This window comes from Triticum urartu, chromosome 7 (assembly GCF_003073215.2).
Source record: "Triticum urartu cultivar G1812 chromosome 7, Tu2.1, whole genome shotgun sequence".
Classification (NCBI taxonomy): domain Eukaryota; kingdom Viridiplantae; phylum Streptophyta; class Magnoliopsida; order Poales; family Poaceae; genus Triticum; species Triticum urartu.
In genome coordinates, this window is record NC_053028.1 from 694,487,028 (window position 1) to 694,510,297 (window position 23,270).

Sequence of the window (23,270 nt, forward strand, 5' to 3'; positions counted from 1 at the left end):
TCTCATCAACTTTGGAAACACTTCCAACACACATCGTCACCTCGCCGTTAGCCGGTCTCCGTTTAGTCCGTAGCTTTTTGCTTCAAGTCACCAATGATAGCAACTGAACCGGTATCCAATACCCAGGTGCTACCAGGAGTACTAGTGAGGTACACATTAATAACACGTATATACTTTGTTGAAGTTTCCAGCCTTCTTATCTACCATGCATTTGGGGTAATTCCGCTACCAGTGACCGTTCCCCTTACAATAGAAACACTTAGTCTCGGGTTTGGGTTCAACCTTGGGTTCCTTCACTGGAGCGGCAACTGGTTTGCCATCCATGAAGTTTCCCTTCTAGCTCTTACCCTTCTTGAAACCAGTGGTCTTGTTAAACTATCAACACTTGATGCTCCTTCTTGATTTCTACCTTTTGCGGTCTTAAGCACCGCGAACAGCTCCGGGATCAACTCCATCCCTTGCATGTCATAGTTCATCACGAAGATCTAGTAGCTTAGTGATAGTGTCTAGAGAACTCTATCAATCACTATCTTATCTGGAAGTTTAACTCCCACTTGATTTAAGTGATTGTAGCACCCAGACATTCTGAGCACATGCTCACTAGCTGAGCTATTCTCCTCCATCTTGTTGGCAAAAGAACTTGTCAGAGGTCTCACACCTCTCAACACGGGCATGAGCCTGAAATCCCAATTTCAGCTCTTGGAACATCTCATATGTTCTTATGACGTTCAAAACGTCATTGGAATCCCGATTCTAAGCCGTAAAGTATGGTGCACTGAACTATCAAGTAGTCATCAGGATGTGTCTGTCAGGTGTTCACAACATCCACAGACGACGTTGTAGGGGTTTGCACATCGAGCGGTGTATCAAAGACGTAAGCCTTCTGTGTAGCAGTGAGGACACTCCTCGGACTACGGACCTAGTCCGCATCATTGCTTACAATATCTTTCAATTTAATCTTTCTCTAGGAACGTATTGAAACAGGGAGCTACAACGTGAGCTATTTATCTACAACATATTTGCAAAGACAATTTAGACTATGTTCATGATAATTGAGTTCATCTAATCAAATTATTTAATGAACTCCCACTCAGATAGACATCCCTCTAGTCATCTAAGTGAAACATGATCCGAATCGACTAGGCCATGTCCGATCATCACGTGAGACGGACTAGTCATCAACGGTGAACATCTCATGTTGATCGTATCTTCTATACGACTCATGTTCGACCTTTCGGTCTGCCGTGTTTTGAGGCCATGTCTGTACATGCTAGGCTCGTCAGGTCAACCTAAATGTATTGCGTGTGTAAATCTGGCTTACACCCATTGTATTCGAACGTTAGAATCTATCACACCCGATCATCACGTGGTGCTTCGAAACGACGAACCTTCGCAATGGTGCACAGTTAGGGGGAACACTTTTCTTGAAATTTTAGAGAGGGATCATCTTATTTAAGCTACCGTCGTTCTAAGCAAATAAGATGTAAAACATGATAAACATCACATGCAATCAAATAGTGACATGATATGGCCAATATCATTTTGCTCCTTTTGATCTCCATCTTCGGGGCTCCATGATCATCATTGTCACCGGCATGACACCATGATCTCCATCATCATGATCTCCATCATCGTGTCTTCTTGAAGTTGTCTCATCATCTATTACTTCTACTACTATGGCTAATGCTTTAGCAATAAAGTAAAGTAATTACATGACGTTTATGTTGACACGCAGGTCATAAATAAATTAAGACAACTCCTATGGCTCCTGCCGGTTGTCATACTCATCGACATGCAAGTCGTGATTCCTATTACAAGAACATGATCAATCTCATACATCACATATATCATTCATCACATCCTTTTGGCCATATCACATCACAAGGCATATGCTGCAAAAACAAGTTAGACGTCCTCTAATTGTTGTTGCAAGTTTTTACGTGGCTGCTAAAGGTTTCTAGCAAGAACGTTTCTTACCTACGCGAAAACCACAACGTGATATGCCAATTTCTATTTACCCTTCATAAGGACCCTTTTCATCAAATCCGATCCGACTAAAGTGGGAGAGACAGACACCCGCTAGCCACCTTATGCAACTAGTGCATGTCAGTCGGTGGAACCAGTCTCACGTAAGAGTACGTGTAAGGTCGGTCCGGGCCGCTTCATCCTACGATGCCGCCGAATCAAGATAAGACTAGTAACGACAAGTAAATTGACAATATCGACGCCCACAACTGCTTTGTGTTCTACTCGTGCATATAAACTACGCATAGACCTAGCTCATGATGCCACTGTTGGGATCGAAGCAGAAATTCAAAATTTTCTACGCATCACCAAGATCAATCTATGGAGTAATCTAGCTAGCAACGAGGGGAAGGAGAGTGCATCTACATACCCTTGTAGATCGCTAAGCGGAAGCGTTCAAGTGAACGGGGTTGATGGAGTCGTACTCGTCGTGATCCAAATCACCGATGATCCTAGCGCCGAACGGACGGCACCACCGTGTTCAACACACGTACAGAATGGAGACGTCTCCCACGCCTTGATCCAGCAAGGAGGAGGGAGAGGTTGAGGAAGAGAGTCCAACAGCAGCACGACGGCGTGGTGGTGATGGAGCTCGTGGTTCTCCAGCAGGGCTTCGCCAAGCACTATGGAGGAGGAGGAGGTGTAGGAGGAGGGAGAGGGCTGCGCCAGGGGAAGGGTTCAGCTGCCCTCTCTCTCCCTCACTATATATAGGGGGAAGGGAGGAGGGGGAGGCGCCCTAGGGTTCCCTAGGGGAGGGGCGGCGGCCACAGGGGAAACCCTAGATGGGTTTGGGTGCCCCCACCCCCTAGGAAATTTGCCCCCCAAGCCGGGAGGGGCGGCTGCCCTAGGGGTGGCGCCCCCACCTCTCCTGGCTACGTGAGATGGGGTGGGAGGGGCGCTCAGCCCCTTAGTGGGCTGATGTGCCCTCTCCCCTTGGCCCATAAGGCCCCCCAACGCTTGTCGGGGCCTCCGAAACCCCTTTCGGACACGCTGGTCATCACCTGGTACTCCCGGAACAATTCCGGACTCCAATACCCTTCGTCCAATATACCGATCTTCACCTCCGGACCATTCCGGAGCTCCTCCTCATGTCCAGGATCTCATCCGGGACTCCAAACAACCTTCGGTAACCACATACTATTTCCCATAACAACTCTAGCGTCACCGAACCTTAAGTGTGTAGATCCTACGGGTTCGGGAACCATGCAGACATGACCGAGACAACTCTCCGGCCAATAACCAACAGCGGGATCTGGATACCCATGATGGCTCCCACATGTTCCACGATGATCTCATCGGATGAACCACGATGTCGAGGATTCAATCAATCCCATATACAATTCCCTTTGTCCAGCGGTATTGTACTTGCCCGAGATTCGATCATCGGTATCCGATACCTTGTTCAATCTCGTTACCGGCAAGTCTCTTTACTCGTTCCGTAGGACATCATCCCGTGATCATTCCTTGGTCACATTGTGCACATTATGATGATGTCCTACCGAGTGGGCCCAGAGATACCTCTCCGTTACACGGAGTGACAAATCCCAGTCTCGATTCGTGCCAACCCAACAGACACTTTCGGAGATACCTGTAGTGAACCTTTATAGCCACCAGTTACGTTGTGACGTTTGGCACACCCAAAGCACTCCTACGGTATCCGGGAGTTGCACAATCTCATGGTCTAAGGAAATGATACTTGACATTAGAAAAGCTTTAGCATACGAACTACACGATCTTTGTGCTAGGCTTAGGATTGGGTCTTGTCCATCACATCATTCTCCTAAATGATGTGATCCCGTTATCAACGACATCCAATGTCCATGGTCAGGAAACCGTAACCATCTTATTGATCAACGAGCTAGTCAACTAGAGGCTTACTAGGGACATGGTGTTGTCTATGTATCCACACATGTATCTGAGTTTCCTATCAATACAATTCTAGCATGGATAATAAACGGTTATCATGAACAATGAAATATAATAATAACCAATTTAGTATTGCCTCTAGGGCATATTTCCAACACAAATGTCTTCATGTCCCAACAAATCGAGTCTACATATCTCGGGATGTTGTTTTCGATGAGAACGTCTTCCCGTTTTCTGCCATGCCTCAGTCATCTATCACAGCACCATCTATGCATTCATCTCCTCTCATGCCTGGCCAATTTAAAGATGTTGCATATTCGCCTGTGTTGTTACCTAATCATGGTGCAGGAACTAGACGTGGAGCTCGCCTGGAACTTCTACCCGACGGACCCCCTACGCCGCCCGTGGGGCACGACGATCGGTCGGTGCATACGCCTGCACCGCCTCCCGTCCTCGACTCTGTCTTGGGCGCCCTGTCTACCACTTCGATAGGGCCGGAGCCTGCGTCGGACACTGTGGTGGCTGTGTTGGAGCCCGCACCGGAGCGGCCTTCGTCGCCACCTCCTCGCCTGGCTTCTCCTCCATTGTCACCCCCGCCATCTGCGCGGGCGTCGCTGCCGCCTCCTTCACCTAGGCCTGCAGCGACTCCCACGCCGCTCGGGCCAATGTCGCCTGGCCTGCCGTCGCCCGGTCTATCTTCGTCGGTGTCCTCTGGACCGACCACGCTAGCGTCCCCTGGACCGGCCTCGCCTGCTCTGGATGTCCCACCTGCCCCGGTGTTTGCTGCTCCGTGACGTCCACATACACGCAGTTGCAGTGGCATCGTTCGTCCCAAGGAACGCACCGATGGCACGGTCACATATCTTGCTGCTTGCCTGGCTCATGCTGTGAATGATCCAACCGCCGAACCATGCAATTATCAAGCCGCTATGAGTATCCCACACTGGAGGGCTGCTATGGAACAAGAATATCATGCTCTTTTGCAGAATAAGACCTGGACACTTGTTCCCCCTCCACCTCGTGTCAACATCATTGATTCGAAGTGGGTTTTCAAGGTGAAGAAACATGCAGATGGCTCAATTGAGCGCTACGAAGCGCGTCTCATGGCTAAGGGTTTTAAACAACGTCAGGGTCCGGATTACGAGGATACATTCAGCCCAGTTGTCAAGCCTACCACTATTCGACTTCTTGTGTCTCTGGCAGTTTCTCGTGGATGGTCTCTCCGCCAGCTTGATGTGCAGAATGCTTTTCTTCATGGATTGCTTGAAGAGGAAGTTTACATGAGGCAACCTCCTGGATTTGTCGATCACACTCAGCCTCATCATCTCTGTCGTCTGACCAAGGCTCTCTATGGACTGAAACAGGCACCTCGTTCCTGGCATGCTCGTCTGGCTTCAGCTCTACGCACTCATTGATTCATTCCTTCGACGGCTGATACTTTGCTATTCCTGTTTCAGCGACCGAGTTTGACCATGTACCTCCTTGTGTACGTGGATGATATTGTCCTGGTTAGCTCCTCTCCGATGGCAGCTGATGCTCTTGTGATTGCGCTTGGTCGTGATTTTGCAGTTAAGGATTTGAGACAACTTCATTTCTTCCTGGGTATTGAAGTCGCTCATCAGTCTCGTGGCAGTTTGGCTCTCATCCAGAAGAAGTACTCTCTTGATCTCTTGCGCCGTGCTGGTATGCTCAAGTGCAAGACTTCACTCACGCCCATGTCCTCCACTGACAAACTTTCAGCTGTTGATGGTACTCTTCTATCTCCTGAGGATGCTACTGAGTACAGGAGTATCGCTGGTGGCCTGCAGTATCTGACGATCACGCGTCCTGATCTTTCCTTTGCGGTTAACAAAGTGTGTCAGTATCTTCATGCGCCTACTGATGTGCACTGGTCTGCTGTGAAGAGCATCCTGCGCTATGTGCGTCTCACTGTCTCCTTTGGTCTTCACATGCGCCCCAGTTCCTCCGGAGTTCTTTCTGCATTCTGGGGTGCTGATTGTGCTGGGTGTCCAGATGACAGGCGATCTACGGGGGGCATGTTGTGTTCTTGGGGCCTAATCTGATCGACTGGAGTGCACGCAAGCAAGCCATTGTTCCCCACAGTAGCACAAAGGCTGAGTCCAAGTCAGTTGCCAATGCGACTGCCGAACTCATATGGATTGAGTCCTTTTTTCGAGAGCTAGGAGTTGCTCAGCCACATCCTTCGGTCCTTTGGTGTGACAACATCGGTGCTACGTTTCTGTCATCAAACCCAGTGTTCCATGCACGGACAAAACACATTGAGATTGACTATCATTTTGTGAGGGAACGTGTCGCACAGAAGCTACTACAAGTCAGGTTTATCTCTTCCAAAGATCAACGTGCGGACATCTTCACCAAGCCTCTACCTTCTCCCATGTTTGAGGTCTGTAGGCGCATTCTCAACCTCTTAGATGCTCCAGGAGTGAGTTGAGATTGAGGGAGGATGTTAGACTTCGTATTGTAGTCTTATTGTGTAATCCATACCGTATTGGTATAGGACTTGTATGACACCATTATATATATGTGATAGGCCACCCCATAAAGTGTTGAGCCAGTTCCCCCAAAACCTTTGTTTTACAGACCCAGTGACACTTAAACTCAAGCTTGTAGAGAAACTCTAGCACTTGTCGAGGACCTGCAGATAAACAAAGAGGGTATCACATCTGGTTGTCTGAGAATCGTTAACAGCTTTAGTCCTCTGTTAATCGTGGGGAGTATTGCATGACCCTAAAGGAAACTAAAGCTAGAGCTTCTAATTTTCAGGCATGTACCTTCTGTCACGAGCAGCACGATTGTAATGGGGAGCCACACCACCTAGCTAGAATGGCTACATCTCTAGAGATAAGGCATCATCTCTGGTTAAATAATCCTCCGGATCACCTGTATATCTCTATGAACTTTGATTTGAATAAAGTAAAGTTGTTCCACTAAAAAAAACAGGGGTGCCCGTGCAGCGGGCGCAGGCTGGGAGCATGGAGGCCACGTCGCACGGTGAGCGCTCAAGCGTCCTAAAGCCTATCTGTCACGAGCGGGTTCCTATAGCGAGCGGTTTTTTTAGGGATCCTATAATGAGAGGGTTAATTACGTGAGGTTGGTTTTTCTCTTCTCTAATTCTTCTCGGTTTAATGTTGTTTCTTCATTTTCCTTTTGGTTTTCTTTTTTCTTGCACCTTTCACAGATTCCTAAAAAAAATACAAGTGATCGGGAAAGCATAGCTATGCTACCACTAAAGTACAACATACACGCAAACCAACCTATGGTTGGATGGTTAGAGGCACAGTGATATCCCCAACCCACCAGAGTTCAAGTCATGTGCTTGCATCTGTACTGATGTTCAAAAAAAGTACAACATACACCAAATGTGAAGTACCCTCAGGGCAGGGCCGGCCCTGAGATTTTGGGGGCCCAGGGCGAGACTTATACTCGTGGCCTTTAATACAGACATCATAACAATGGAAATTAATATACATATGTTTTTGAAATATTATCAAATACACTTCATTAAATGCATTCAAAATCAGTACGCATACCAAATAATTTGTACATATTATCTTAAAAAAATTCTAACATTCCTTGATGCAAAGTCACTTATGATGAGGTCGATGTCAATATAATCCACTCGTGGCCTTTAATATAGACATCATAACAATGGAAATTAATATACATACATTTTTGAAATATTATCAAATACACTTCATTAAATGCATTCAAAATCAGTACGCATACCAAATAATTTGTACATATTACCTTAAAAAAATTTCTAACATTCCTTGATGCAAAGTCACTTATGATGAGGTCGACGTCAATATAATCCAATAATTTCTTCTCGATGCATAATTTTGTTAAACAATTTAACATCACTTGAGTCGTTGTTGACCTCACATAGTTCTTCGGCAATTTCAACTTTGAAAAGCTTGTTTCAGCCGTCACAGGCACAATAAATAAGGTGCGATAAATAATTGAGATATTAGGGTGACAATCAATTTCTCTGACATGCTCGAAAATCTCCATAGATGACGTTACACCATTTGGCAAAGTGAATCTCATGATCTTCAATTCAGAAATAAGATCATATATCTTAGGTTCAATCCTATTCAATGACGTCAAGGTGCCCGAGATCAATAAAAAATATAAATTTAAATTTAAATGCCATGAGTTCTTTAAATCTATCTTTCAAAGAAGTGATCAATATATCAACCAAAACAAAAAAATATTTAACTTGGAAAGTATTCTCAGTTTCTAGAAAAAAATTCTTGACAATTGCCTTCGTCAAACTGTTTTTTCCACGTAACACGACATTTTACTCGAAACAATGGCTCTACACCCATTTCAGTTGCAATACCTTTAGCAATGATTAAACTAGAAGATAACACCACATCACACTTCTCAAAATATTGTGTTATACTTTGTATTTGATTCAAAGCAGAGTCAAAGCACATGGCTGACGATTGCAACAGATTGCTCACTTTATTTATAGCAAATACAATATCATGCCAAATAATCATACCAACTAAGAACTCCAAGCGACTAAGTGCATCAAAAAAAATGCATCACCTTTATCCTTTAGGTTCAATTATGAAGTAGTTGAAGCACCAGCATTAGTCTTGAAAAACCTATGAATATTTCCGCGTTGTGATTGATAACGCTGAAAATAAATAAAAATTCGCATCAATTGACAATTGTTGAACAGTGCCGATGTGGAACCGCAACATGAATATAAGAGTAATATACCTCGGATGGTTGAATGGTTTATGGACGGAGAGCAAATCAGTGTTGCGATGGCGCCGGAGAATTGAAATTGGTGAACGATCTGAATTAGGGAGGAATATTCGATTCATGAGAAAAGGAAAAAAAAGAGCGCGCGGCCGCAAATAGACGAGTTAATTGCAAGGCACTATCACACTTCGGCACGCCTTCGCGCGCTAGCCACTACAGTCGAGCGACGCTCGTGATAGATGACATGCGTCACTTTATTTATACAGCACAGCAACGCTGGGCCGTCTGGTTAGGCCCAGCGAGGCCAGCACTTTATTTTTTTCGTTTCGCGTTTTACTAGCCCGCATGCCGGGCTCGTTCGTTGCCCAGATTTCTTGCTTATGCTTTTTTTTCTTCTCTGTTTTTGGCTTATTTTTAGTTTTTTCTTCTTTTCTTTTGTTTTCTTTCACTGGGTTGGTTTTCTACTGGATTTTTAGCATACTTACTGAACATTTTTTAAGGTAGGTTTAAGTATATGATGAACATCTTTTCAAATACGTATGAACCTTTTTTTAGTGTATGCTGAAGACTTTTTGTGCGCATAGTCAACACTTTGTAATGCATGATGAACTTTTCTTTACAAACGGTATTTTTTAAATATAATGAACTTTTGGTAATGTATGTTGAACATATTTTGAATACAAATTGGACATTTTTGTAATATATGTTGAACAATTTTCTTAAGATATGATGAACATTTTAAATAATGCGTTGTGAAATTTTTCTAATTTATATGGTGAACATTTATATACGATGAATTGTTTTGACAATGTGTATTTCAAAAACATGTTCAGCATGTATGAAAATTATTGTGTAAAAAAATTCTTGCATTGCAAAAAATGTTCAGCATTTCTCAAAATAATTTTTCAGACATGTTGTTATTTTTTTTAGTAACTGTGCGTTTAAAATAATACAATCAATATACAAGTAACTAAAAAAAACTGTGTGCTGGGCATATAATTTTTTTAATAGTTGCGCATTTGAAAAATATAATGAGAATAAATAATAAGTGTGCATGCATGTCATCCTGAGTGAAGACACATAAAATTTGGGTGCTTGACACTTATACGAATACTAATAAGTTTATGTAAAAAAATGTATTTACACCCTGATAAAAAAAAGAGTAACTCAGTGTGCTGGCCTCGTTGGGCCCAACAGCCGGCCCACTGCTCGTCGTCTAGTATAAAACAAAGTCGCCTCAAACATCACCGGATCGTCGCACGGCGTGGTGGCTTGCGCGACTAGCCTCCGAACAAGAAACTTTCAAATAAGTCCGATTCTAGTATAAAATAAGTTCGATTCACTGCTAGTGCGTATATTTTCCTTCGTTTTATTTATTTGTCCAACTCGCCGGAAACTTTCAAATAAGTCCGGCTGGGTGTTGAAAACTTGCAAACGAAAAAAATCATCTCTGGTTTCCTTGCAAAGTAAGGTGCCTTTACGTGATTACTTGTAAAGCAAGGGGGTTTTCTGGAAAAAAAATGCCACATCTGCACCTGGCAGGTGGGTCCGAGTGTCAGATACACCGTCAATACGTTATTATACGGCTGTCAGATCGTTTTGCAACACTTAGGCTTAGAGTTGGCACTGCATGGCAAAAAAAAAATATTGATACTGATTCGTTACGACGTGCCGAAGTATGGTAGTGCCTTGCAATTAACTCCAAATAAACGAAGGCGGCCACAGATGGGAAATCGGGAACTGCTGAGTGAATGCGTGCGTCATGGAATAGAAAGGGAATCAAGTTTCGCGTGCACGCACGTACTTAACTAGGAACGAATTGATCGCTGCCTCCTGCCTCGCTGTGTGGGTACCTGCTGCGTGAGGCCCAGCTGCCTATCCATAAGAAAAATTTGGGAGCACAATTGTACTACATGGGGGAATACAACGCACACTACATGCAGAGTACAAAAGCGCTACACGCGGAGAGTGCACATACATGACCAACAGGAGTATAAGTTCAATATATGCAGAAGAGTGCAAGTTTACTACAGCAGAGAACAAATTGCATCAAAAAAAGTTTGTCCAAACGACCAAACCTATCACCATGTTTTCCCATTCAATCCAAAAAAAAAAGATTCAGATTGCACTATCAAGAGATAACGGAACAAAAACACACACATACAAAGCGTTATGAATTTATGGTACAAACATAACCAACAACAGAAAGCTGAAGTATCCCTACAGATTAGCTAGAGTTGACGCAAAAGGCTAAGAACAAAGATCGAGCACAACCTAGTAACAGTAACATGCAGCAAACCACAAAAACCTTTCAACATAGGATCTAGTTTTGAATGTATCAAGCAAGGAGCACAACGGTGAAAACGGTTTGTGATTTGGACGCACGGTTTACTAAATTTACAAAAAACACGTACAACCAACCTCCGCCCCCTTGGATGCGCAGTTGGGAAAACCCGTCAAAACTCTCTGGTGGTGACAAGTGGATCACATGTGTTGCACCACTTGTCACCACAAGAGAAGTTTGAAGGTAACCTTTGCAAAGGGTGTCCCTTAAATAGTGATTTTGACCTTTCGTTCCCACGCTTTCCCATGAGTGCTTTTCAGTAAATTTGATCTTTTTAATTTAGCGGGAAAAAACTTAGTTTGAATTTGCACATGACCCTTTTCCGCAGCACCGAATAACTTATCTTGCACCGAAGATGCAAAAATCCTAGGTGGCCATACATTAATATCATCAATGTTGAGACCTCTCGTAGTCAGGAGTATGACAAGTTAGGATAAAATATAGAATTTAGTCTGGTGGAGGCATGGTTAGGATATAGAGTTTGGTCTTTGATCGGTGATGGAAAGATGATAGTATTATCATCATCGTGAAATAAGGTCTCCTCACCTCCACTCGTTTCGGTGGTGTCTGTACATATTGTCGGAGGTGTGTGGAGGATAGTGTGTTCCCCGATCTGGTTCTTCGAGTCGTGATTTTTCTTTTGTAGATTTGTCTTCATGGTGTTATCCAGCAGAGAGGACATCATGGTTATGCGTCTTGGTCCTCTGATTCCTGTTTCAACAGATGAAGGTTGACCAGCTTCATCCTTGTTGAGGAGTAGTTGAGAGTTTCGTTCCTCGGCTTTGTCTCGTCAGACATAGGGCATTCCATAGGCCCTAGAAGCTCCAAACATCAAGACCCATCACCAAAGAGTTGCACCGAATCCGTTTCAAACCACTCGTAACCTAGCTTCCAACAAAACAAACATCGTTAATAAGACCGACTTGCCTCACAAATAGTCTAGAGAAACCTTCAAGTTCACAGAGGGAGAAGAAGCTTCTAGGTAATGACTCTAGCAAGGAAAATGGTGCTCGAAGGCCTCATCGTCACCGGTACTGGCCATAGCCAAGCAAAGCTTCCGCTAAAGTCCAATCTTGGAGAGCAACCACGGCGCTACCCAAGCAATCATGGTAGCAGTGCATTAAGTAACTACTGGTGATTATCGTGGCATGATACCAGCTCCAATTGTCCCTTAGGATCGAGAAAGATTGGGCAAACTGACAAACTTACCGTTTAAAGGAAGTTTTGGGCTAATTGTGACAATGATAATCAACTATAGAGAAATTATGAGGATCCTGAAGATGACGTATGGAATGATATGGACACACCAGCTAAATGCAAGGAGGTAACTTTCAGCACATATAAGAAAACCAAGGAAAAGATACTGGACCCTACCGCGACCTTGCACCGCGGAGCCATCCCCACATAAGGGCACATCCCACGCAGCAAGGACAACAGAGGGAAAGAGACAGGACCATGCTGCAACACCCTCGATGAGTGCTAACCCCCTATGAGCGACACATAAGGGCACATGCACGCCATCACGTACGAGATTGGTGTAGACCAAGCCCTCTGGTCACTAGATCTCCAACAAACCCCAGGTCTGGTACCAAAAAATCGTCATGAAAGCAGGATAAATATACTGGTGTTGCACGGCGATTTCGCATGCCAACACAATTGTAAAAAAGCAGGTCGGTGCCAAAGGGAAATTTATGGGAGACACAACCACTAATTTTGATTGAGACTTTAAAATTGACCTTAGAGCATGTATAGTGTTTGATAAGACAGTCTTTTCTCATGCAATTCAAGTCAATTGGAGAAAAAAAAATAGGCAATGAATCATCTCTTAGTGTCATGTCTAATAAATAATGTTTGCATGTTCAAATTATGGGAAATTAAAACTAAAACTTATGTAAGTATGAGATCTTGTACAATTGAGGTGAATTATCTTATCTCCTGTATTAAGAGATCGTCGCTTAGCCAAGATAAGAACATTTTCTCTCTCTCTCTCTCTCTTCTACTTCAAAACCATCCTTTTCTTTTCTTTTTTGCAAATTCAGCAACCATCTCGTATGTGTTTCACGTCTAAGATATCACCATTAGAAGTGCTATTAGATTTCTAGAAACTACCAAATTGTTCTTCTTTCGAATACATATTTGTGGCAATCATACATTCTAGAAACCTTTGTGAAAATATTTGTTAGATAATACACTTAGAGCTCTTTAGATATTTAAAATTGGACCTGAACGCCTGCAAGTACACTAATTCATCAACTGACACATATTAATCCACAGAAGAATGTGATTTTTTCTATTTGTTGTTTATTTTTGTATAAAAGAGATTCAATGGAATGAATGTGTTTATTATAAAAAATATATATTAAGAGACAACAACATAACTTTGCCGCACAATACGGTTTTAATTTGAAGAAAATGTACTAACAATGTTAAATATTTGAACTGTATGTTAATACTTAACTATATGAAATATGCTCATTGAAATTTGTGTTAGCAAAAATAAATTATAAATAAGTAAAAAAGTTTATTACAAATATAAACATTTTGCACATTAAATCTGCAGGGTGCGTACATATAAAACAATGTCTACTCACTATAAAGGTATCACAATCATCGCTGTTAAATCCTCTTGCGGCAATGTAAACATATTATGAAATGACTAATCATCGGCATCATCCCTTCGGTGACTGTTATGTCTAATCACAAACCTTTTTTATTGGCCTATTATGAGGAAGGTGTCGATGTATAGTAATAAGTAGAAATTCCAGTTGACTATTGCTATTTGTAATCAAAATTCATTTCAAATTATTTATTATAAAGTAAGAAAAATCAACAATATTAAAGTTTATTTCTGACATGATGCATGTTTTCATCTATTACACATACTCAAAATATAAAATAATAGTAATAATTGTACTACGCCTCTTACAAATTAGTTTAATCATTTGTCATCCTTTCTTATTTTTCCCTCATACAACACATACATGAAGGTACCTGACGTTCTACCAAGACGCCATCGGTCAGGCTTTCAAGGGTCGCTATTAGATTGGCTGGGTAGAATGAATGCACACAACCATGCCCTTGTAAGTGTTTTTAATTGCTAGTTGTGGCAGGCTTGAAAAAAAAGTGAGAGATGAGATGGAAATAGAAGACCTGAAGAGGGTGGCTAGATGAAAAAATTCCATGGTTGAGGAAGAGAACTCGGACATCCGAAGCTCTTCGCAGGGTTGTGGCTCTGATTGACAATGTCAAGATCAATATTGATGAAGCATTCCCATGGACTGGAGCAAGAGGTGGCGATGGTGTGATTATTCATGACCACAATGACAATTTTGTTGCAAAAGCTTGTCATCTTTTCTAGTGGCGTTCGACTAGAAGCTGTGGATGAACAGTCATTAGAACTAACTAAGCATATCCATGTGAATGGCTTATCTTCAAGATGAATAACGAGGTTGTTGGGGAAAGTTGAATGAGGAAGTAAAGGACTTCTCGGCCAGGGGGCTCTTGTAGAGCACCCGAAGGCTTGGTGCACTAATTCCAACATTGTTTGGTGAAGCCGGTTTCACCGGACGGCCAATAAAGTAGCTCATAAGAGCAATGCTACAGGGACGACAATGTTTGGATGACTCATGCACAACGATTAAATCGAGCCGACGAATCTTGAGCACAGCTGAGCAGTGGCCGCTGGATCCTCTGGTCGTGCACTTATCGTCCATACACTGTCCTGTGTGAAGCAGTTTCGAGCTCATAATTTAGTTAGGGAGGCTTGCGCTTATAAAACCTGGTTGGGCCAACTGTTGGAGTACGTACTTTTGGCCCTACCAGGGACCTACAAAAGATACCTGATATTTCGGTAATACAACCGGCCTTCCCACTAAAACAAAGAGGGAGCACATTCTTTTTGTGTGTTAGGGCATGCATTTGTTTTATGGGCTATTTATAAAATATTCTGAGAACCAACTAGAGGTTGGATGTACGTGTGAAGAACAATAGCACACTAGCTGAGCCACCTCCTCCTCCAAGAAAGAAAGTTAGGGTTCTTGCCTCTCGTCGGCGCCGACGCAGGTCCGCCTCGTCTCCGGTGGCTCTAGGGCCATGGAGGCGCGATAGATCCTGGCAAGGGCCGGCGGGAGGGCTCCGTTTTTAGTCTGTTTGTTTTTCAATCTTGCTAGGGTTTGTGTCCTGCCCAAGAAGGTGAGACGTCGGCGGCTCTCTGAAGATGGAATAAAGGTCTCTCCGCCTAGCCCCCATTTCGACGGTGCGTCTGGCATCGTTGGTGGGTGTGTGGAGGTGTGTCTCCGGCAGATCTATCTTTGGTGGATTTGCTCGGATCTCGTCGTTGTTCGTCTATGTTCATGTGTCTTCAGTTTGGATCCTTCCGATCTACGTTATTTTTCGTCGGCGGCGGTTGCTGTTCTGGGGTGCTGGTGCTATGGGGCCTTAGCACGACGAATTCCCGACTGTCTACTACAACAAGTTGTGTCCGACTCCGGCGATGGAGGGGCAAACTGAATACATTACCTGGGGCGATCCAAACGCGTCGAAAGTTATTTGTTCTTCATTTTCGGCCTAGTGTGATACCAACCACCTGATCTCCAACAAGCAGCAGGTTTTGATGTAAGCCAAAATTTCCATTTCACAAGAGCATTGTGTTTCAGTGTATTTTACACCTCTGTACAGTGCACACACATCAAATTGTGCTAAAATGCTTTCAACACGCTTAATTAACCATGCATTTTCCCTAGGTTCCTTCAACATAGAAAAAGAGCACTAAAAATATGTTTCCAAGACTTGTCAAAATTCCTGAAGTCTTCCTTGGTGTAGTGGTGATCTCTGGTTGAACATGACGAAAAGCTTGAAGACCACTCCGTCAGTTTGGCCATTCACTCAGAGATGCACAAGTCCAAACACCTTCAGGTCAAACATCGCATATCCAAAGCAGCACTTTCTGTGTTCTCCATTTGCATTAATCACACTTGAGCAGCACTGTCGCTATCTTGGCCTTCACTTGTCGGTGTAACACGACGCAACTCATCAAGTACCTCAGTAAAATCATCTGGAGGGGGACATGAGAACTCAAGTACCTTTCCAGAGTGGGGATGCTTGAATCTGTCAAGGAAACAATAACCAAAGTCAAATGCAAGAAAAAATTCCTAAAAGGAAAATGAGACCCAAGAAAAATGTCAGTAAGATGCATCTTGGATAATACATACCCGAGCAATGCAGCATGGAGACATGGCCTGTCTATCTTTGATACCAGATTTGTAAGATCACCGTGATATTTTGAAGGAGTTCTGGGTCTCAAAAGTGACAATGCCATGCTTTTGGTACCTCCATATGTTTCATCACCAAGTAGGGGGTTCCCTAGATATTTCGCATGTGCCCGGATCTGAAAACCGGTTGGTGCGGGATAATTAACAAGATAAAATAAGTGGTTGCATTTGAGAATCATTTTCCAACATTGAGATGTACACTGTATATAATTCAGAATTCCAACCGTTGCCTAGAATGCTTTTTAAGCCACGACAAATTCGAACAAATATTGTAGTTAGTTCTTAAAATATGAGACTATCATGTAATGTATCACCTGGTGAGTGCGCCCTGTCTCCAATCTCCACTCTACCAGTGCAGACCCACCAGCACAAAAGACCTCTCTTACTTTATACCTGTAAAATTTCTTGAAATAGCAGAGAAATAAATTTCTGGTCTTGAGAAGAAAAAACTAAGCAACCAAGCTTGAAAACATTTGGAAGTTGCATAAGCAATATATAGTATTTCAAAATAAAATGATGGGGACAGTATTTATGTGGAGAAGTTCTACTCTTGTGAGCGAGCTATGTATAATTACATGAAACAGCAAGGTTTAACTTCATAACTCTTCGCCAGCACAGCTAATGCTAGGAGTAAGGAGTCAAAAGCAAGGAATTAAGTTGAATTAATCCCTCTTCACACTACTCAGCATAATAATCTAAACAGTATGAACCTTTTGGTCATCTTGCCTGTATGACTATGACATCAGGCTGGTTTCATCCAGAAGAACTTGCCTTTAGGGACAACAGATCATTTTAACTAGAAGAACTTTCTTTTAAAAAGAAAATCATGAAGTATTTATTCAGAAACATTATTTTAGTATGTATGCTTGGCTGTCCTAGTAAGTATTTATATTTTAACTAAACAGCTTTGGAGAAGCAGCATGAATCACCTACTAGCAGCATGCTTCGCATATCTGTGGCCTGATCCAGGAGCAGCAACCATACGTATCCGGTTGTTAGGATCACGAGATATAGGAACTTCAATTCTGGCAGAATTTGGGCTAGGTACACCACAAGTAAGACTGATGTATACCCTACTTATTGTATGCAACTTGAATTGCTCTGCTAATTGAGCATGTGAATGCTCATCCTGTCAACAAGGTGAATCCAAAGTAAGTCCATAACAAACTTGATACAACAAATAAGAGAGACCAATGTTAATAGGTAAACAATAACAATTTCATTTTCATATGCAAGTCCTATGGGAAGCTATTAGTGTTTATATTTTGGGACAGAACCGACTGGGCAATACCTTAGCTACAACAAGAAGTCCGCTTGTCCCCTTATCAAGCCTATGCACAATACCAGGGCGCACAATAGCTTCGCGGACCTCTGAACTTACTTCACCAATAGTAAATTGGTCAACATCAAATACGTCAACATCATCATCTGAAGATTCAGGGCACTCATCATAAATTGGACTGCGTGCTAAACAGGTAAAAGTTGAAATCTTGCAGTGGTGAAGTATAGCATTGACTAAGGTGCCATTTGCATTCCCTGGTGCTGGGTGAACAACCTAAAAGTCAAAACACATAGAATGCAAGAATAATTATTCTCCCTACCAGTAGAAAGAAAACTGCATGTAAGAGTTTAAAAAATTAAATAGAATTAGGATGGGGGCAATGTTTTGTGGAAAAGGTCGTTAACAGGACAGTATAACCAACATTAACTTGAATGTCGATGTACTACGGAAAACACGTGAATGAACAAGCCTCAAAATTTGAAGTAGAACGAGTTACCTTTCAGTATACACTGATTTTACAGGTAGCCAGAGACTTCTCATCAACTGTATGTGTGGTTATCTACTGGATATTTTTTTAATCATTATGTTTCTCGTTTAACTAGACACCCTCATTAAGCTCATAAGTCTCATGCTGAAGGTCCAGCTATGTAGAAAATATGCTCTCCACAAACTAGTGTACATAAAAGTGATAAAACCTTATTGAGACATTCCTAAGAACAAGGTAACTACAAGTAAATCTTGCTCCTCCATATCACTACAAAAGATAGTGCGTACCATATGAGCCGGTTTGTTCACAACGAGAAGATGTTCATCCTCGTAAACAATGTCCAGCGGGATGTCCTCCGCCTCTGCCCTCAGCGGCTGCAGCTCCGACACGGTGCAGCTGACCTTGTCCCCTCCCTTCACCGTCTGCGAAACCTACTACGTGCAGAAGCGCAAAGCAAGCCAGCTTTAGAATACCATCAAATGCTACCAACCCACGGCGTCTGCACCGAAACTTGCACTATTTTTGTATCATGCAATGCATTGTCTCCTCAGCTGTTTAGCATGAATATTTCTAGTTTGAGCTCACAACTGTTGTTTTCCAATATACAGGAGCACTCTGGTTTAAGAGAACGATTAATAACAGATAAGAAATGCTTAAGAAGCTTCCTAGCTGAATTTTGCAACGGCGAGAAGATGTAAACTTCCTAGCACCTTGGAGACGGGGCGGCCGTTGACGGCGACGAGGCCGGCGCGGATGCTGGCCTGCACGCGGGCGCGGCTAACGCCCCCGCCGCCCAGCCGCGCGGAGATCCACGCGTCGACCCGCGACCGCCCCTCCGCGGCCGGCACGGCCTCCTCCAGGCGGGTCCCGGCGTGGCCTCCCCTCCGCGCCGGCGCAGGCTCAGCCTCCGCGACCGCGTCCGAGGAGACGCACCTGGGGCGAGAGGAGACCCGGAGGGAATGTCTTCGGCTCGCGCCGCGGCGGAGGAGCGCGGAGAGCGCGGTGGCGACCGCCGGCGGCGGCGCCGCCGTCGCTGCTGCCGCCATGCTCTCTGGTGGGTTGGGTCCGTGGCTACCAGTCGAGCGGAGAGCGGAGGAGCAGGAGGATAACGTTTGGGTATTTTTGGGCCTGAAATGGGACCCGGTGCTTAGATGGGCTGGATTGATCTCTGTCAAACTATGGGTCGGGCTGAATTCCATATCTGTTTCTTTTTGCATCTGATGGGATTTGTCATCTTTGTGTAAGTTTGAAGATTACCTAAAAAAAGGTGTTTCTCAAAAAAGAAAACTTAAAAAATAAGTTTGAAGAGGAGATAAAAGAAAGAGTTTGGAGAGTGCCTAGAAAAATTATGAGTTTGAAACGAATGGCAAAGACAACTTGATAGAAATGGTCGACCATGGGGGAGCTCCCGCACGGTCGATTCGAAAGGCACCGACAACATAGAACGCCCATGCATCTTCTTCGTTTCTTCTGGCTCGGGCCACCTGCAGGGATCCCAGCGGGAATTATTATGCAGGGCGAATAAGTGAGTGCCACGTGCAGTGGCGGAGCTAGACAGAATTCGCTGGGGGGGGGGGGGCGAATGGTAAAATATGAATGCTTGGGGAGGGCCAAAAGCTAAAATATTTCTCATCTAAACCCTCACAGTAATATTTTCTTTTTTTTACGTGTGTTATTGGAGGGGGGGGGGGGGGGGGGGGCTACATAGCTCCGCCGTTGGCCACGTGCCCATGTAGGCAACAACTTTAATCAAGTCAATTTTTTTTTGCTGCTTTAGTCATCCAAGATGATGAGCCTCATTGCTTGGCTGGCATTCAAGATCGACGAGTACTTAATTTAGGAACTCCACAATCAGTGATCTTGACGTTCTTGCACGTGCAGCTGAGCTTTTTGCCGGATCAATGTTGTTCTTATATGCTTGTGGTTTAACTTGGAAAGATGGCTGACGCAGGGGTGGCGTAAGGCCCCATGCAGCCAGGGCCTCAGCCTGGGGCATGGCTGGCTGACCCTTTGTCGTGTATAGCTACAACTACAGTATATGACACATTTTGTGATTTTGTCACACGTACATACACGTCACTCCGACCTGACGCCGGTATAGGCAGATGGATTGGTCCTTAGAACGGCGGTGTTCAACAGGAGATTTCAACAAATGTGTTCCGCTCATGGATAATCAGCCAACCAGCACCAGCCAAAGATTGTCCTCCGCCACTTGCAGCGAGCGTCACTATTGTATCTATTCGCGCTTCCTCTATACCAACGAGTACTTGGAAACAAACAAGAAGCAAAATAGTCTAGCTCGGCTGAAGTCATTTTCTATAGGTTCCATCAATAATATGTAGCCGCCACATGTATAGCATACTTGGTATTCTGAATAGTACATATTCAGTATATGAATTTGCTTTTCACTATTCATATACCAGAAACAATAACTAATAACATTTATTTATTTTGACAAAATCCAAAATAATGGTAAAAGATTTAAAAAATTCAAAAGAATTATCTCAAAAGTCTCAAAAAGACTTTGATATAATATCTTTTTTTTGGTTCAAATTTTTCCAAAAATATCAGTGATATACAAAACTTTGGGAATAGTTTTACCAAAATTTCAGAAGCACAAATTAAACTATTTCTACATATTACAAAACATTAAAAATATAAATCATAAATATTCATGCTATTTTCAATTATTTATGTCATATTTAAATCATTTTAAGAAACATTCCGCACACAAAAATCAGTTTGAAAAAACATTTAGCACAATCTTCAATTGTTTGAAAAACAATTTCACTTTCAACTCATAGTTTTCTCACACACGTTTCAATTATTTCAGACATATTTCATTCGATCTCAACCTTTTAAACATACACCAACAAACTTAAAAAAGTATTCCACGCACAGTTTCACAATAGTTTTGTCAAACAGATTTTGAAATAATACGAATATTCGTATTTCAAAAACTAGTTTGTATTATACTTTGTTAAGTCTTTTAAAAAAATCTGATGTGAAGCATTTTCGCTGTTCCTTTAGAAGCTGCCCCATTCTGTTTAGAGGAAAAAACCTGGGATCATTTCGGTATAAAACGTTAAGGCTTCTACAGGGCCGAAATTCTTGAAGACGCGCAGCAAAGCCTTTTTTCCCACGCGGCCCATCACTTAAACCCATAAACCCTCCTGTCCATCCCCCCGTCCGCCTGCAGCAGCTGCTAGGGTTCCTCTCGTCCACCCCGCCGCCGCCGCCCGTCCACCCGCCGCCGCCATGGCCGCCGACACCACGAAGCCGCTCTTCCCGGCGGCGCCGCACACCTCGCTCCTCCCGTCCCACGGGAACGCCAACCGCCTCTCGCCGGAGGCCGCCTACTGGCGCAACTTCCGCTCCTCCACGCTCGACACGGGCTCCACCGCCTTCTCCGTCACCCACCTCGCCTTCTCCCCGGCGCACGCCAGGCCCACGCTCGCCGCCGCCTGGTCCTCCGCCGTGCACCTCTTCGCCGGCGACCCGCTCTCGCCGCGGCCCAAGACGACCGTCTGCAAGGACGGCGCCGCGTTCTCGCCCTCCTTCCGCTGCGACGGGGCGCTGCTCGCCGCCGGCGACGGGAGGGGCGTCGTCCGCGTCTTCCGCGTCGACAAGCCCACCGCGGGCCCGCTCCGCACCCTCTCCGCCCACGCCGCGCAGACCCGCGTGGTCCGCTACCCGGAGGCCGGCGGCGACAAGGTCCACCTCCTCACCGCCGGCGACGACGCGCTGCTCGCCTACTGGGACGTCCCCTCCGAGACGCCCGTCTTCACCGTCCCCGCCGCCCACCGCGACTACATCCGCGCCGGCGCGCCGTCCCCCGTCGACCACAACCTCTTCGCCACCGGCTCCTACGACCAGAGCGTCAAGCTGTGGGACGCCCGCACGGGGAAGGCCCCCGCTTTGTCCTTATCCCATGGCGCCTCGGTGGAGAGCGTGCTGTTCCTGCCGTCCGGCGGGTTGCTTGCCACGGCTGGAGGCACCACGGTCAAGATTTGGGATGTGATTGGTGGTGGCCGGCTCGTGCACTCGGTGGAGAGCCATGTCAAGACAATCTTCGCGCTCGCGCTCGGGAAGATGGGCGCCACTGGGGAAACTCGGCTGCTTAGCGCAGGGAGTGATGGTTATGTGAAGTGCTTTGATTATGGGGAGCTCAAGATGACACACTCAATGCGGTATCCCAAGGAATTGCTGTCCGTGGCTTGCTCGCCGTGTGGGACGGTGCTTGTTGCCGGGTCTTCAAAGGGTGACATCTTTGTGCGCAGAAGGAAGAAGAATGCAACAGAGGAGGTGGAAGAGGAGGTTGTAAGCAGCGAGTTCGCCTGGACAATGCCCAAGCCAGAGAAGCAGGCGCTCAAGCCGAGCTACTACAGATACTTCCTCCGCGGCCAGAATGAAAAGGCCAAGCAGGGCGACTTCGTGATCTCAAGGCCCAAGAAGGCGAAGTTCGCAGAGCACGACAAGCTGCTGAGGAAGTTCAGGCACAAGGACGCTCTGGTTTCAGCATTAGCCAAGAACAATCCGAGGAGCGTCGTGGCGGTGATGGAGGAGCTGGTCGCGAGGAGGAAGCTGGTGAGATGCATCGGGAATCTGGACGTGGCCGAGCTCGGGCTTCTCCTCGACTTCCTGCATCGCAACGCGACCCTGCCGAGGTACGCAAGGCTGTTGCTTGGGGTGGCGAACAAGGTGCTGGAGATGCGCGCGGAGGATATCATAAGCGAGGATGGGGGGAAGCTGAAGGGGTGCATCAGGAACCTTAAGCGGATGGTCGTGGAGGAGATTAAGATACAGCACACGCTGCAGGAGATCCAGGGGATGATATCTCCCATGCTCGCGCTTTCTGCGAGTAGATTAAAGTGAATTTTTGTTACCTGTTTGGGCTGCCATAAGTGCTCGTGTATGTTCATTTACGCTTCATAGACCATGCTTGCTTGGTGGTGAAATTTTGGCTTGTTTCTACTGAGTGAGATCCTAGTGCCTAGAGACTTTTGATCCGATTGTTCTTCTAGTATGTCCCCTTATTTTGATGATGTTCAGTATCGATCCATGTATCCTGTGCTGATCATCGTGCCAGAGCTAGAATGGTTACATTTATCTGGAAGAAATCGATAGTTTTGCTGTTCCAGAGACTGGAGCTTTTCTTTGTCATTTTTCTTGCAGGCCTGTCTTGATATTTTTGTGAACTTTGCAATGAATCGTCAAACGAGTTCTGGACAACGGCAATCCTTCTCCTGTCACAACAAA

At 44.7% G+C, this 23,270-nt stretch overlaps 2 protein-coding genes across 3 annotated transcripts; one reads left to right on the top strand and one right to left on the bottom strand.

The window, feature by feature from the left end:
* Positions 1–15,579: 15,579 nt before the first annotated feature.
* On the bottom strand, positions 15,580–19,109 carry LOC125521304 (RNA pseudouridine synthase 2, chloroplastic). 2 transcript variants are annotated; one of them, XM_048686356.1, is made up of 8 exons: positions 18,722–19,109; positions 18,299–18,442; positions 17,534–17,797; positions 17,172–17,371; positions 16,557–16,635; positions 16,183–16,358; positions 15,908–16,078; positions 15,580–15,877 (listed from the first exon to the last, which is right to left on the bottom strand). In XM_048686356.1, exons 1-7 carry the CDS (start codon positions 19,055–19,057, stop codon positions 15,940–15,942), a joined length of 1,338 nt encoding a protein of 445 aa, XP_048542313.1. In that variant the 5' UTR covers positions 19,058–19,109; the 3' UTR covers positions 15,580–15,877; positions 15,908–15,939. The 2 variants fall into 2 exon arrangements, with proteins under 2 accessions (XP_048542313.1, XP_048542312.1); XM_048686355.1 differs by having other exon boundaries at positions 15,580–16,078.
* A 2,080-nt stretch (positions 19,110–21,189) lies between these two features.
* LOC125519401 (protein SLOW WALKER 1) lies at positions 21,190–23,056 on the top strand. Its single transcript, XM_048684220.1, has one exon. The coding sequence runs from the start codon at positions 21,270–21,272 to the stop codon at positions 22,884–22,886; it is 1,617 nt and encodes a 538-aa protein (XP_048540177.1). The 5' UTR covers positions 21,190–21,269; the 3' UTR covers positions 22,887–23,056.
* Positions 23,057–23,270: the final 214 nt, after the last annotated feature.